This window comes from Myxocyprinus asiaticus, chromosome 17 (genome assembly GCF_019703515.2).
Source record: "Myxocyprinus asiaticus isolate MX2 ecotype Aquarium Trade chromosome 17, UBuf_Myxa_2, whole genome shotgun sequence".
Lineage (NCBI taxonomy): Eukaryota > Metazoa > Chordata > Actinopteri > Cypriniformes > Catostomidae > Myxocyprinus > Myxocyprinus asiaticus.
In genome coordinates this window covers 48405143-48422500 of record NC_059360.1, presented here as the reverse complement: position 1 = coordinate 48422500, position 17358 = coordinate 48405143, and the positions used below count along the sequence as shown (strand labels likewise).

Below are 17358 nucleotides of genomic sequence, written 5' to 3'. Positions count from 1 at the left end.
AAGTAATATATTTCTGTCTCATTTTTATTTTATTTTACACGTCTAGCTGAATGGGGCTTTTATTTTGGCGTTTTGTTGGATGTTTTTGAAGGTATCAACTCTCACCTCTGTAAAAGCAGTTCACTATGTGGGCTAATGTGCTTCTTAAACCACAAAAGGCTATGATTTAATTGTCTAAATATATAGTCTGCATGTGCTATGCACTTCACAGTGAAAAAAGTGGTCTGTACTTTATCATTAATACACATACATAGCACACGTGATGTTAAAGGTGCTATAAGCCGTTGAATTAGCCATGCCCCCTCTTTCCAAAACCCCACACTCCAAAGATACCAAATGAGCTTTATTGAGACCGACACCATTCAGAAACGGTTGATAAAAACAACAGCTGCAAAACAGCGCCCTCAACTGACAACTGTTATGAACAACATGTCATAAAAATGGCATTATGCCTCAATAATTCACAGACAATGAGAACGTCCAAAATGACTGACAGGCAGAAAGCGTCATTGTCCACGGACACAGGTAGGTGGGCCCTACACTTTTACTATAGTGCATGACTCATTTTAATGTTTGCATTACACAACAACATTTACAAGCTTGTTCAAGTGAGATCAAATTGTGTGGTAGCTCAACTGAACAGTACGAGTCCTGAAGAGCACAAGAGACACTTGCGGCGAAAGTGTCCTAGAAGCACCACAAAATGACGTGGTTGTGTTTTTCATCTCACAGGTTTAGGTATAGGGTAGGAAGGTGTTTAACTTGCTTTTAGCGCCACACAGTGGACATTTCACCTTGGAACTGCCGCGGAAATTATTACTATTTACTGTATTAATTTTTTTGCAAAAATGTCACCAGTCCTGTAATTTTCATGAGATCAGACTGTAGACCAACCTCAACACTCTAGCATTGTGTCAGTGAGTTTTGTACAGGCAAACACCACATTACCTTTAGAAAAATGCAGAAATCTACTTTAAATAGTTCAGATTCTTTGGCGCAAAAATCCCAAGAATTGAATCAGCATCATGTCACTGATGTTAAACTCCAGCTACTCCTAACATGGTCAAGATGGCACAAGGGTGAGTCATGAACTATTATTTTGTTTACTTAATAGTGTAATTTTCTGGCACTGCAGTAGTTTACAGTTCTGGCTCACTGCTGCTGTTGGATCTACATTCACATTTCTTAAGTTAGTTTGAGCTCATCCTCATCGCCTGAAACCCACCGGCTCCTAAACAGCCCGTCGGACCCCTGGGTTTCCAAATGCCCACCCTCAACCCTCCCTCCCGGGGCCGTGCGTGACAGTAGCTCACTGAAAAGTGGAAATGAGGGTAGTAAACAGTGATTAGCTCCAGACCAGGATCAGCCCCTGTCCACCACGAGACCTGTGTCCACACGCTCAGTGCTGCCAAGTCCTTGACCTTTGCGACCCGACGCCCCCCTCAGAGTCGGCCCGGGGTCACGGCCATCCTTTCACAGCCAGGTTAAACAGAATAATCGCAGGCAAACATGCCAGCCTCACGCAACACAAGCTCACCGCAAAGCTGGCTCTTATTAGTGCAGACGCTCACGTGCGAGACCATATGCGTGTGTGTGTATATAGAGTGTCACAGGATTCCAGATGATTCTCCTATAAGGAAAAGACAAGCATGATAAGCTCTTTCGAGGTTTCCTTATTTTTAGGTTTAATGTATTTTTGGCATTGTAGAACTTTGATAGGAGCATCCTCAATTTTTGATGTTATAATGAAAAAGTAAAATCAGACAGAAATACAAAGATACAAGACTGTGTACTTCACGTCTTTAATAAGGGAATGAACTACAATCCCGTGAAGCATTGTGAATGACGTAATCACATAAAAAATGATGGAAAAATATAAAACTATATTATGGCTCTGCCATAAGTTATAAGCGCAAAGTCAGTGGGAATGGCCATGATGTTTTGGTATTTTTGTGCAAGCATGCACTGAGTCTAGGCGCAAGTGGGTTTGGTGAAATTGTGTGTGCAAAGCTCTAATTGGCTCGGTCAATTTCAATTTAATTCGGCATTGTCTCCGGCACTGTTTGCATCCTATTATATGGTCCATTCGCTCAAGCACCAGTGATATAAACAAAAACAGCACATTAATAAGAAGTTGGTAGTGTAAATGGACTGTATGAAATTAATTAGAAGAATAGAAATATGGACTTACATTCAAGGCATATTTCAATGACAGTGACACCTTTTATATGCAAAAACGTTTAAAAACATTATAATTATTAACTTGTTTCTTACATAAACTATCGATTCACTTCAGAAGACATTTATTGAACAACTAGAGTCGTGTGGATTACTTTTATGCTGCCTAAATGTGACTTTTGGACCGTCAAAGTTCTGGCACCCTTGTACTTGCATTATAAGGACCTGACAGAGCTCTATCTTCTTCTAAAAATCTTCATTTGTGTTCTGTTGTAGAAAGACAGTCATACACATCTGGGATGGCATCAGGGTAAGTGAATAATGAGAGAATTGTCATTTTTGGGAGAACTATTCCTATAACTTCGTGCAACACCTCGGCCTCATGTGAGGACTCGCTATTTTGGATTTGCTATACGCAACGCATAATTTAAATTCATTTAAACCCATTGCATACTGTTCAGGACACTCTAAGGAGTCATTTAAGAGTTAAACTTCTGACACACGGAGTCACGTGACCAAACACCATGGCATTGATTTTTGTGATTTTCTATGGGCGCTGTGCATTATCATATTGAGAATCAATGTGTTCATACAAAAACTGGAAAATGTGTCTTTCAGAGGCTTTATATGGAGTTAGGATGAAAATAAGGTGCATTTCAAACTGTTCTGAGACCAGTGCAGACAGACAGCACACTGGAGGTTAAGTCATTCACTAAATAGGGAGCAAGGGAGCATCCTATAGCTCTCTATGCAGCTAAGTGCATTCACTGGTATTGAAACGTCTAAGTGCAATGACACTTGCGAATTGCACTTTGTGGCACTTTATTAACATACATTACACCCACAGTTTGCACGCTTGGACAGTGCAGAATGAAATCTAATAGTATTTCTGTGAAAAATGTTCTCCTGAGAATCAAAACCAGTTGAGCTCTTTAAATCCAGGCCGATTGGATCTGATTGTATCTGGCAGTTCCTTTTTCCCTCTTCACAGGGAAACACATCTCAGTTTAGAGCTGTTTTACATGCAGGAGAGTATAAAAGTACTTGCTACTGTCTCTGTGACTGCACAAATGCTGTAGAGCTGCAATTACAGTCATTAACTCCTGCAAAAATAAACTCCCTCTAATGAGGAAAAAAAGAAACACTCATTTCCTGCCTGACATTCACAAGAGAAGTATTTTAGATCAAGAACTCAAATTTCTATAGATTGCAATCTTAATTTGATCAACACTACTCAGATTTCAAAGAATTAATCTCTCTTTGATAAGATACAAATTAACTACCATGAGAACACCCACCAGATGAGTACAGCTACATCACTGCATATTACATGCCAAAAGACTAGAATTATGTCATGATACTTTCAAACAAATGACACTTTGAGATTATGTGAGATTTACATACAAATGAAGTGTTTCCTTGAGCGTATTCTGAAAGAGGTTTTGCTTTAGTGCACACTATGAAGACAAAGCATGCCTCTCATTGTTTGCATGTTCAGAAACACATGTCGAAATTTATCCTGAAATTGTAAGGGGAAATAGCCGAAAGAGACCCTGGCACATTTTGCGATGAGATCAGAGACCCCAGTTCATTCTAGAACACAATGATCCATCGAAACGTGAGCAGATTTCCTTCTGCTGTACAATGTTGACATCCGTACAGAAATAAACTGCTTGTACTTGACTTATGACTTAATAAAATATGCTTTAAGGATATGAAAGAATATTTTGATCACTTTGTGTGATATATGGACCAGCACAATTCAATGATGAATCATCTACTTGCGCTAAAGAATACGGTCATTTTTTTATTTTATTTTTTTGACAACCTGAAATTGACATTTTCAGATTTGTGCTTCAGATTTTAAAAGCTTGCATTCAATTTCTTAAGTCTACTTACCAAATTAATATTTTATAGTTTAGGTAACTCATGATGATGTGATGATATAGAATGCATTACTGGAATATTTAGTGTAAAAATGTGACTTTAGAAAAGAATGCAGTTTTGCAAATGTTCACTTGGGATAACGTGGAATTTCAGTGTCTAGTCATGTTGCAGAACTCCATGCATGCATGCATTTTTTATATATATTAGGGATAATGTAGTTCTGCAAAACAATCTGCAGGATTACTGTTTAAAGTCTGTGGTGCTTTCGATGTTTGCATCACGCTTAAAAAAAATACAGTAATTAAATTCTGTAATTCTGTGCTATTCAGAACAGAACTAAAGTTTCCAATGATTTCCTTGAATTGTGTTATGCATACTTTGGTTTAGTATGCAATGACTAGAAATAAAACTGCGCACAAGTCAAATTGTGCATAATGCTCAAATTAAGCAGAAAATGAAAAATTGCATAACACATGATAAATTGCAGATGCATAATACGAATAATCAGACAATTTTTTAGGTAAAGTGATTCTTTGCCTCAAAATAATGCTTACATTTAATGCAGTATCAAAACTTATGATGCATTAGTCTTTGAGAGTTTAATACTACAATGCAGAATACAAATAATCACATAACTCATTATATATAATAATTGATAATAATCACAAATGCATACAAACATTCGGACATAAACTGCACATTTGTTTTTTTTGTTTTTTTTTTGCCTCAAAAACAATGTTCAAATGCATTGCAGTAACACAACTTATGCTTTAGTTTATTTGAATGTTTATTTCTAAAACGCAGAATACAAATAAATTGCTTAACTCATAATAATCGAAAATGCATACAAATATTGACACAACAAGCATGTTTTTTGGTAAAGTGATTCATTGCCACTAAAATAATGTCCAATAGCAATGCAGTAACATAACTTATGATGCATTAGTCCATTTGAAAGTTTATAGCTACAAAGTAGAATACAATATTCACATAACTCTATAATTAATTGATAATAATCACAAATGCATACGAATAAATGGACACAAACCGTACGATTTTTGTAAAGTGATTCTTTGCAGGTCCACACTGATTGCCCAAAATACCCAGAACAGAGCATATGCAAACAAAAGAAATATTCTACACAAGATTTTCAGTGAGTTGCATTCAGTCCATGTGAACAGAACCAGTTGCGCAGTTGGCTCCTTGTTTTTGGCTACAGCTCTGAGACTCTCAAAGATCATCTAACAGTCTCAGTGGCTTCCATAATGGGAGGAGTGAGTGAACATCATTGGGTCCGGCCCCCTGTGTTCCAAACATATATAAAAGACACTGGTCCAACAAACCAAGTGCAGAGAAGCCTGAGAGCTTCACCTGGAAAAGTTAAAGCAGAATAGCAAACACCAAACTCAATGCATGCGGACTGACTGAAAACTCTAAAGATCTGAAATGGCAGCAGGAGAGTTTGCATGTTGATTTTTGCCAGGAGAAAAAATTTTATGATTACTTTAAATGGATTTTGTCTTTTTCTCCATTGAGTTTCCAAATCAACTGAGTGCAAATAGCTCATGAACATCATTTGAGCAGAAAAGGCGTTTCATATTCTTGTTAGAAGACACTTCAGAAGAATGGCGCTGACTGATGCCGAGTTTGGAATGAAGGGCAGCAGTATCATCAGAGAATGGAGTGGACAGGTCCAGCCAGCTCTGATAGCATCCTTCATCATCCTCTTCTTCCTCGAGGCCTGTTTGTGGATCAGGAATCTCACATTCAAGAGGCGACTGCCCGGACCGTTCGCCTGGCCTTTGGTGGGGAATGCCATGCAGCTGGGACAAATGCCACACATTACCTTTTCCAAGTTGGCCAAGAAGTACGGCAACGTCTACCAAATCAGACTTGGCAGCAGTGACATCGTGGTGCTGAACGGAGACTCTGCCATCCAGCAAGCGCTCATTCAACACGGCAGGGAATTCGCCGGGCGGCCAAATTTCGCATCTTTTCAGATGATTTCCGGGGGTCGCAGCATGACGTTCAGCAACTACAGCAAACAGTGGAAAGTTCACCGGAAAGTTGCCCAGTCCACTCTGAGGGCATTCTCGTCTGCAAACAGCCAAACCAAAAGAGAGTTTGAGCAACACGTTGTAGGAGAAGCCATGGACCTGGTGCAGATGTTCCTCCGGCTCAGCACAGATGGACGATACTTCAATCCGTCCCATGAATTCACAGTCGCCGCTGCTAATGTCATTTGCGCGCTGTGCTTTGGGAAACGCTACGGCCATGATGATCCGGAATTCAGGACACTCTTGGGCCGAGTGGATAAGTTTGGAGAAACCGTCGGAGCTGGTAGTTTGGTTGATGTCATGCCTTGGCTGCAATCTTTCCCCAATCCAGTAAGGAGCGTCTATCAGAACTTTAAGATTATCAATGAGGAGTTTTTTGCTTACGTGAAAGACAAAGTTGTGCAGCACCGGGACACGTACAACCCCGGCATCACCCGTGACATGAGCGATGCCTTCATTGGTGTGATCGAGCATGGCAAAGACAGCTCGCTGACGAAAGACTTTGTAGAAGGCACAGTCACCGATCTCATCGGCGCAGGACAAGACACCATATCTACGGCAATGCAATGGATATTTTTGCTTTTAGTCAAATATCCATCAATGCAGACCAAACTTCAAGAGCAGATTGATAAAGTTGTCGGGCGTGATAGACTCCCTTCAATAGAAGACAGAAGCAAACTGGCTTACCTGGACGCATTCATCTACGAAACCATGCGCTACACCAGCTTCGTCCCGGTCACCATTCCTCACTCCACCACTTCAGACGTGACCATCGAAGGACTCCACATCCCCAAAGACACTGTGGTGTTCATCAACCAGTGGTCCGTCAACCATGACCCTCAAAAGTGGCAAGACCCTCATATCTTCAACCCGTCAAGGTTCTTGGATGAAAACGGAGCCCTGGATAAAGACCTCACCAACAGTGTCATGATCTTCTCAACAGGTAAGAGAAGGTGCATTGGTGACCAGATTGCCAAGGTGGAGGTTTTTCTGTTCTCCGCAATCCTGTTGCATCAATGCTCGTTTGAGAGCAACCCGTCTGAACATCTCTCCATGGGCTGCTCGTATGGTTTAACACTGAAGCCTCTCCATTACATAATCTCAGCTAAACTCAGAGGTAAACTCTTTGGCTTGGTTTCACCAGCATGAGTAAAAATCATCAGTTACTCACCATCATGCTCATTTTGTGACTTAAGACCAGCAAAGACTGAAAATAATGCAAATGTATTCCACATAACCATGAGTGTAAAGCTGCACTGAATGCATATTTAATATTTAACAGATATTCAAACATTTTATATGTTTACAATGATTGAATCAACAGATTTAATCACATCCATAGAATATGTTGTCAGGTATTTGACAAGTGAGATAATCTTCAATTGACTTAATCTATCTTTAAAGGGATAGTTCACCAAAAATGACAATTTTGCAATCATTTACTGACTCTCAAACCAGTGGGACTTTCTTGCCTCAGTGGAACACAAAACATAATGTTTGGAAGAATGTTAGCCTCATTCACCATTCAATTTCACTGTATGATGCAATAAAAGTGAATGGTGACTGAGGCTACCTTTCTGCCTAGCATCTTATTTGTGTTCCACAGAAGAAAGAAAGTTTAGTACGATATGAGGATACGTAAATGACCAAATTTTCATTTCTGGGTGAACCTTTACTTTAAAGATTACCAGCTATATTTTGTTTTCTTGTGTGTATTAAATAACCTCCAAGCATTTCAGCAAGACTTCAATATAAAATGCTCATGGTCAAACACTAAGCCAATGTCACTGTAGACGCATCAATTACTATTATATAATATTTGTTTGTGGATATTGAGTCATGTTAATGTGCAACAGCTGTTTGTAGAGCTGCATGGAGTTTCTCTTTCTTTCTATCTTTCTAGCTATGACTCATTTTAATTCAGATTTTGTATGGCAGTGAATTTAATTATGCTTGCAATCAGCTGTATACAGTCTGATAATGTACTTCAGGTATTTTAAGTATTAAGCAAATATTTATACCTATTACACAATTTTTTTTTTCTCTCTCTTTAAAAAAGTATATTCTGTATAAAATTGTATCTTATGGGTTTTAAGGGTCACTTGATAGTTATTAATTATCGTAAATCTAATTTTAGCCAGTCAATGTGCAATAAACGCCTTGCTGTAACTATGAAGTATGTCAAAGGCATCCGAGTGTGTCCTATTGCTCAGCATATCACTCATCCCTCCTCATGTAAAAAAAAAAGCTCTTTATATCATGTAGAAAACCATCAGACTAAATCAGAGCTAATCCCAAAATATATGTTTCTATATTGCATTTCATACATTACGTTTACACTGAATATTTTACAAGCTAACTGTAATAAAGTATATGTTTTCAGGAATTTATACATAACAATAGATTTTTTTTTTTCATGTCCAGTCATTGGTTTAAATTTATGTTTTCATTTTACTCATGGAAAATAAGCTACATCTGGAATAAATAAAATGCTGTTTTAAAACCACTTGCAGTCTCTGTCTGTTATGACAAAAATTATTCGCATTCTATAAGAATTAGCTATACAGTATACTGTTTATTCTAACATATTCACTTAACTCTGACCATAAACCACAGCTAGGCATTTAATCACTGTTATATAATCGCAATTGTCTGCATCTGTCCTAATTCATGCATATATTGTCTATTATTGCTCGTTTTATTGGCATGATTTCTCTGTTTGCATTCAGTTTCTAGGCTATTTCTGCAAAACCACCATTTTTACATTTATATAACCATCATTACTATAACTACAGCTCATGGTAAATACACAATGTGTACCGACAGACTGAATTCCTCTAGTGACTTTATTTAGCTATTATTCAGTTGGCATCATGTTGTGGATTTCACAATGACATGCCAACAATTAGAGGTTGTTCATGATGTTTGACAATCCATTCTAAAGGGTTTTATGGCTTAATTAGCCATTACAGCACATTACAGCAAGACAAATAATACAAATTATCTCTTTTTGATCATTATCTTAAATTATCTTACAAATATTATTATGTGCAGAATAAAGATGGCATAGTATTATCTCTCTCTATGATCATATTTTTCCAGATTTAGTCTGATATTTTAGTCTGATAGAGTTGGGGCACTCGAGTCTGAGTAACGAGTCCAGTTTTAATGGACTTGGACTTGTCATGGACTCATTTTTACACAGACTCGAGCCTTTCGGACTCTGGATTTTTGGCAGAGTCCATGGCATTTGTTGTAATGTAGGCGAAGAGACGATGATGTGTGATGAACCCAAGTGCAGTTTTATTTACAAATGTGATATCCAAAAAACCATAACTCCAAACGTGAACAAAACAAAAACATGATCTTAACTAAACTTGACTTGAACAAAACATAAACATGAACTTGACTTAACATGACTTGACTATGAACTTCGCATATATAAATAACACGACGTTACACAAACAAACAATACCTGACCATGGACAATGGCAAACATGAGGCTTAAATACATGGACAAGGGTAACAAGACAAACAAGTTAACCAATGACAAGACAGAAATGATAACAAGGTAACAAGACAATAAACCAATGAAAACAAGACACATGAACATGGAGGGAAACATGAAATCCCATGACCAGGGGACCACATGACATGAAACACATGAACAAACACATTAAACATTACATTTATGATGCAGTGACAAACAAACAAGCAAACAAATAACGTAAATAGGGTGACCATACGTCCTCTTTTTCCCAGACATGTCCTCTATTTCAGACCTGAAAAAAGCGTCTGGCCGGGATTTCAAATGTCCAGGATTTGGCTTTGTCTTCATAATGATGTGCCCTCTACAGTTAGTACTATCATACATTCTGTGAATTTGATACTGTGCATCAGTTTTCATGTGTATATGTCCTTACGTGTGATTATTCTGGCTGAGAGCAGCAGTGCACTCTTTCAAAGTACTTTTGCTGTATGTGTGTGCGGGAAAGAGATTGCCACACGTGCTCTGCCGCTCTCATCCAGAAACATCAATAACGTAAGTACACTTTAAAAAGTACGTTCTCCAACACGTTTTATCAGACTCACATTACTACACAAAGCCATTTCTAACTGAAAATGTTGACTATATCGAGACAAAATCAAATATGCTGCATATAAGGGATATTTAAACTAATATGACAGATGAAATAGACCATGATGGAAATTGTACAACTCAGTCCGTCACATATTTGAAGCACAACCTCGTTACCTGTAAAGCTGGCACTTGCGTTTCAATGGCAAAGAAGTCAGAAAATACAATGAAGAACACAAGTGAGGGGAGAAGTCTCTATTCACCTATTATCCATACTAAATATAATGTGAAAAGAATGAAATGTCAGCTCAAGGTGAGTATGATCTTGACTTTAGGGAATAGGCTACACCTGGACACATCAGGAGGACTGAAAAGTGTGTAGTTTTTATTTTCTGTTTAATTTTATGGGCATTATTAAATGTTTTAATATTACCATTTACTAAATGTATTAAACACATTAAATGTATTTAATTCATTACATTACATGTAATTATTTCACTCATAATTTTAGATAAAACTAAACTAAATTGAATGGACAAATTGAAAATGAAGTAGAGATAAAAACTAAATTAAATGTGAAATAATAATAACTAACGCAGCTTTCACTTTCTTTAGTCTATGTTTGAGTGGAGGGGAAAAAGCAACAAATAATTGATAAAGTCAACAGATCTCAATAAGAAGTGTGTTGAAGGACAGTTTTGTCTTCATACACATAAAGCATATACTTTATTTCTGAAACCACTTTGAAGTTTGTTCAGCAGGATACTAATCATAACATGTGAATATGAAATGCAACAGAGGTGTTTTTGTTGCATTTATATTGACAAACTGTTTTTCTTATTTGTAAAGATTAAAATAAGCTTAAAATATTGATGTTGAGTTTACGGTTACAATTTTAATTCAGATTCATGAACAGATTCACTCGACTCGGACTCGGCCTGTAATGGACTCGGTCCTGAGTCCGACTCAAGTCCGGCCCCTTTTGAACTCGGATTCGACTAAGGTGGACTCGAACCCAACACTAATATATATATATATATATATATATATATATATATATATATATATATATATATATATATATATATATATACACACAGTACTGTGCAAAAGTCTTAGGCACATAAGATATTTCACAAAAGCATTTGTACATTTATTCATTTACATTTATTCATTTGTCTTAACATGATTATTTATATCTTCAGCTTTAGTGTGTCAATAGGAAATATAAATGTTAGACTCCCAAACATTACTTTTGCAAATAGAAAAGATTAGAATAGAAGAACAGGGAGCCCTGCAACAGATGGCATGGGCCACACAGAGTCCCCCACTGAACATCGAGTCAGTCTGAGATTACATAAAGAGACAGAAGCAACTGAGACAGTCTAAACAGATAGAAGAACAGGGAGCCCTGCAACAGATGGCATGGCCCCCACAGAGCCCCCCACTGAACATCGAGTCAGTCTGAGATTACATAAAGAGACAGAAGCAATTGAGACAGTCTAAATAGATAGAAGAACAGGGAGCCCTGCAACAGATGGCATGGCCCCCACAGAGTCCCCCACTGAACATCGAGTCAGTCTGAGATTACATAAAGAGACAGAAGCAATTGAGACAGTCTAAATAGATAGAAGAACAGGGAACCCTGCAACAGATGGCATGGCCCCCACAGAGTCCCCCACTGAACATCGAGTCTGTCTGAGATTACATAAAGAGACAGAAGCAATTGAGACAGATTAAATAGATAGAAGAACAGGGAGCCCTGCCCCACAGAGCCCCCCACTGAACATCGAGTCAGTCTGAGATTACATAAAGAGACAGAAGCAATTGAGACAGTCTAAATAGATAGAAGAACAGGGAGCCCTGCAACAGATGTCATGGCCCCCACAGAGTCCCTCACTGAACATCGAGTCAGTCTGAGATTACATAAAGAGACAGAAGCAATTGAGACAGATTCAATAGATAGAAGAACAGGGAGCCCTGCAACAGATGTCATGGCCCCCACAGAGTCCCCCACTGAACATCGAGTCAGTCTGAGATTACATAAAGAGACAGAAGCAATTGAGACATATTAAATAGATAGAAGAACAGGGAGCCCTGCAACAGATGGCATGGCCTCCACAGAGTCCCTCACTGAACATCGAGTCAGTCTGAGATTACATAAAGAGACAGAAGCAATTGAGACATATTAAATAGATAGAAGAACAGGGAGCCCTGCAACAGATGGCATGGCCTCCACAGAGTCCCATCACTGAACATCGAGTCAGTATGAGATTACATAAAGAGACAGAAGCAATTGAGACAGTCTAAATAGATAGAAGAACAGGGAGCCCTGCAACAGATGTCATGGCCCCCACAGAGTCCCTCACTGAACATCGAGTCAGTCTGAGATTACATAAAGAGACAGAAGCAATTGACATTGTCAATGGACACTAGAAATAACTACTGAAACATTACCATCAAGTAAAAGTTTTCTGAGTAAAAATAAAGCATGGTCATATTTTGGTGTGAAAGGGTTAAAAGAAGACACTTGGGTATTTGTTGTCCAAAAGTCCAAATTAAAGCTATAAAGAAAAATTGACCAGCCCAAATGTGTTGGAAAGTGATCAGTAATTTCTTTGTATAACATATTTTTATAACACAATAGAATCACAAGTCTGGCTATGTTCTAGTTCAAAACTGATGATAAATCTTTAAATATATGAGCACTGGTGCAAGAAACCCATTATTGACAATAGACTTACAATATAAGGGGTTTCTTAACAGAAGGAGTTTCTTGGAACTGGTCCTTCATTAAACATTTTCCAAGACCATGTGAATGTTCACAAGGAAAATGTAAATCCACGGAAATACCACAACACTGCACATTTTGGATCCCTCCTTTAGTTTGACAGACGCCCATTTCAGGTGTCTCTCCTAATGACCTAATAAGTAGAATCAGGTGTGTTCTACAAGGAAGACATCCAAAATGTGCAGTTCCTGGGGCCAGTTGCATCAGCTATACGTAAGATACAACTTAGCCTAATTGTGGCGTAAATGGGCATTAAACTTAGGTAGGACTTAACCTTACGTATAAACTAAATATTTACGGAAGCCTCCGACCAGGAGTAACGGTTGGAATCAAAAAGCAGACTGATATTTTATGGCATCAGTGAGCTCATGTTTTGCATGACAGGCTTCAGTCCTTTCGACATACACACTTTTACATTTATGAGAGAGAGAAAAAATACTTTTAACAAGATCAAATTGAAGTTCACAGCTTTTTAACACTTCTGTGAACAAATTTGAAGGCTGTTTATTGGATAAATACAGCTAAACGTCATACTATGCGACTACGCATTACTTTAAAGAGAGCTTACGACCTACTAGTTAAGTCTTGTCTTAAGAACAGGTGGTGCAACCATATTAAGCACTGACTCAGTTACAAACTAACTAGTAGTTACTAAGCCCTTAGTGTGAACTTTACGTCCCAACTTACATGAGAACTTACGCACAGCTGGTGCAACCCTACCCTGGTTTAACAAGGATCTATATGTGGACAAGGAGGAAGCAGAGGATGGGTGTCATGCTTAAATTTGTTTTTGATCATGTTTTGATTTCATGTCTTTTATTTTGAAAGTTTAGTTGCCATGTTTCCTGTTCCTCTCATGTGATTATCCTGTTCCCGCAATGTTTCATGTGTTTTGTTCTTATTGGTTCCTTTGTTTATTAGTCTTGTCTTGTTATTGGTTCATGTTCTTATTCATAGCTCTCTTTTCATGTTCTCGTTCATGGTTTCATTTCAAAGTTTATTCAAGTTGTAGTCAAGTTAAGTCTAGTCTTTATATTTTGTTACATGTTTTGGATTTCCACATCTTGTAAATAAACTGCACTTGGGTTCTTCACATCATCTTGTCTTCATCTTGCTCCTGTTTGCCTGCCTACAACCTTACAGAATACTCGTCTAGAAAAAACGAACCCAGCAGTTGCACTCATGCGGTTACGCAGGGAAATCATCCCCTGGAAAATTATGTTATGGAATTTTGTGATTTGGCTAATGAGGTGGACTTTAAAGAGGTGGCTCTTAAAGACATTTTTCACTTTGGACTTAACAAGCCAATCAAGTCTCTTATGCCTCAAGGCCAAATTGTATGGTCCCTGGCACAATTCATGGATTTTGCGCTATTGCTGATTGGATCAAATTTCACTGTAGGAGCTATAGAGGATGCCAGTATTTCTACAGTGAATTTCATGCCTGAGTCCCCCTGTCATGGCTGCCATGCCTGAATCCCCGTCATGGCCTTCACCTCAGAGACCACACCTGCCACGGTCACCGAGCAAACGCCCACGCCTGCCACAGTCAATGAGCTAGTTCTTGAAGCCTCGTCCATCCCAGAGCCAGCATTGCAAGCCTCGTCCGTCCCAGAGCCAGCTCCAGCCCTAGAGGAATTGTTCTGGGGGGGTCACTATGGCTCCAGTGGTCTCCGAGCTCTTGGTCTTGGAGACTTCCTTCATTGAGCCTCCCATGGCTCCGCCCCTCAAGCCTCCCATGGCTCCACCTTCATTCATCGAGTCTCCCACGGCTCCGCCCCCTGATCCGCTCCCTCCTGAACCCTGTTCAGTGGCCGCAGCCCAGAACTCTGTCTTCTCTGCCCCGTGGCCACCTCCCAGACCTCCTGACCCTGTCCCTGCCCTGTGGTTACCCCTTCAAACCGCCGGACCCCACTCCCCACTGTGTGTGTGTGAATTTTCAGCAGTTTCTTAGGCTGAGATACAGACTGTATCATAATCTATATCATAAAAAAAAGTTTTCTTTACAATGATACCAAACACAAATTTAAAAAAAAATTTTTTTTTTTTTTTTTTTTTTTTAAGAAGTTTTAATTTTAGGTATGCCACTGAAACAGAAAATCTTTAAAAACACTTTCAGAGCATAAAGGGTTAAATTGTAAAGTATATAAACATCATAGTAGTTCTCGTTTGGTACTGCCTTTAATTTTCACAGACTAATTGAGAAAATCATAGTACTACAGCATCTTTTTTTTAATTAAATTACAGTAGAAACATTAATCGTAATCCCATTAAAAACAATGGGAACAGTGAGAATAAAACATCCAGATGTGTTACCGTAATGAGAACTGGGGGTAAAGTGTCCTGAAAATCGTGTTACAATGCAAAAATCTTAATTGTCCTAAATATAGGCTTTATTTTCTTTATGCAAAATATATAATTTTGATTTGGGGTTAAATATGACTGAGACATTTTTTTTTTTTGACAGGTTTCGTGAGAATCACCCTTTTCCACAAATGCTTCAGTAACTGAAATGTGGTGGAACATTTACCATTTGCCTGCTGCATCTGGCAGTTTGTGGTTGTACAAAAACAAATACATATTGACAAAATGCTGTTTGTAATTCATGCAAATTACAGATCTTAATGTATTAGTCCAGCTAATTTATTTTCCGTAGTAGAGGTGGCGGCGTCCAAATAGCATCTTTCTTTCTAACACACACACACACACACACACGCACACACACACACACACACACACACACAGTTTGAATGCGGCTTACATGAGTGGAGCAGCAAGGCACGTCTCTGAGGGAGTCTTACATTTACACTGGTTAATTCACAGCAGACACACAGCATTTCTGTTCTCACTTCCTGTCATGATACCGCAGTGCTCTGTAGGGGGGCCAGGGTGTTAGGGGCCATGCAGAGTAGCCACAATACATGCTCCTGATTTACTGCAAACCACACACACACACACACACACACACACAGATGACATCATGTCTTTCTGATAAACCACCCCACCAAAAGACTATCTCCAGGACACCCCCTCGTCATTAAAGGTGTTGACATAACCGTACACATTGTCGGCTTATTAAGCATAATCGGTGTTAAGATCGTGCATGCAAACATGCTCAATGGGTGTGTTTACAAGCACAACAATACGCTGAATAATCAGCTTATTTAAATAAAAAAAAATCAGACAAAGTAGGAAAATCGTGTTTACATGGGTCTTGAAATCATCAGGATAATCTCTGCTTTTGACGTCAAAACGTAAACAGGTACAACACTTACGCAATTTGGATAAGCTGGTAAGAAGGTGTTTACATGTAGTGCAAAATCAGGGTAATAGATAAATATCTACGTCTGTTGTCAACTTAAGCAAAATCGGTGCAAGATTGTGCATTTAATGTGTGAAATCATGCTTGTGTAGCTAGAAGTGTCTTTCTTCACATAATTGCATAGAATGTCCAAACATTATCCCTAACGTTAGATTTATTAGATACATTAGATTTCATTTTGTTTCTCATCAAATCTTATCGTATGCTTTCATAACAATCATGAGTCTCATGAATAATTTATTAGACTTCTGAATTATACTTTTGTGTTCTTTTGAAGCTTGAAGAGGTGGTCACCATAAACTGCCATTGTATGACATCACTGAGCACAACATTTCTTCACAATTTCTCCCTTTGTGTTAAGAAAAGGAAAGAAGGACATATAGTGTTATAACAACACAGGGGTGAGTAAACAATGACTGAATTTACATTTTTAGGTGAACTAATCCTGTAGGGTAAAAGTATTCAACTTTATCATGTAACGTCGCACAGTTTGTGTCATAGACATGAATGACATCTCCAAAGAATTCAAGCAGCTTGTTGAGGAGAGGTGTGCTTCGCTTTTCTAAGTGATCAGACTTACGATTTTTGCCTAGCAAATGATAACACTGGTGAAAAAAATCCCATAGACTTACATCACCAACTCTAGTCACTCAAATAGTTGCCAGAAACAGCAGTGCCAAAATGCAACGATCAGTCAACACTTCTGTTCTGAGAATTATCGCACATCCACTTTGCCCTTTCTCGAAATCACTCCTATGCTTACGGACGATGACGCAATTCTCATGGGAAGTGACTTTTGTATCTGGCAGTGAAGTTGGATAGTCCGACAACTTAATAGATAGATGTGACACAATGTGAGTAAACAATTATTCTGCAGCTGCAGCAGAAGGCAGATAGATCAGCTTTCTGGAAACTGAACATTTCTACAATGGGGTAAGAGGCTTTCCTGATTTAGAAAGCCAAAATACACACTCCCACACACTTTCGACACTGACCTAAACCAGCGCAGAGAGAGTGTCAAAGAAACCTGTATGACTTTTGGAAAA

The 17358-nt window shown here is 38.6% G+C and overlaps 1 protein-coding gene across 1 annotated transcript; it reads left to right on the top strand.

Moving 5' to 3' along the window:
* The first annotated feature begins 5402 nt into the window (after nucleotides 1-5402).
* On the top strand, nucleotides 5403-8628 carry LOC127455182 (cytochrome P450 1B1). Its single transcript, XM_051722855.1, has one exon. The coding sequence runs from the start codon at nucleotides 5691-5693 to the stop codon at nucleotides 7269-7271; it is 1581 nt and encodes a 526-aa protein (XP_051578815.1). The 5' UTR covers nucleotides 5403-5690; the 3' UTR covers nucleotides 7272-8628.
* Nucleotides 8629-17358: the final 8730 nt, after the last annotated feature.

Excerpts from the sequence above, each read along its gene's own strand:
- LOC127455182 (XM_051722855.1), top strand. The coding sequence starts at position 5,691 with ATGGCGCTGACTGATGCCGAGTTTGGAATGAAGGGCAGCAGTATCATC.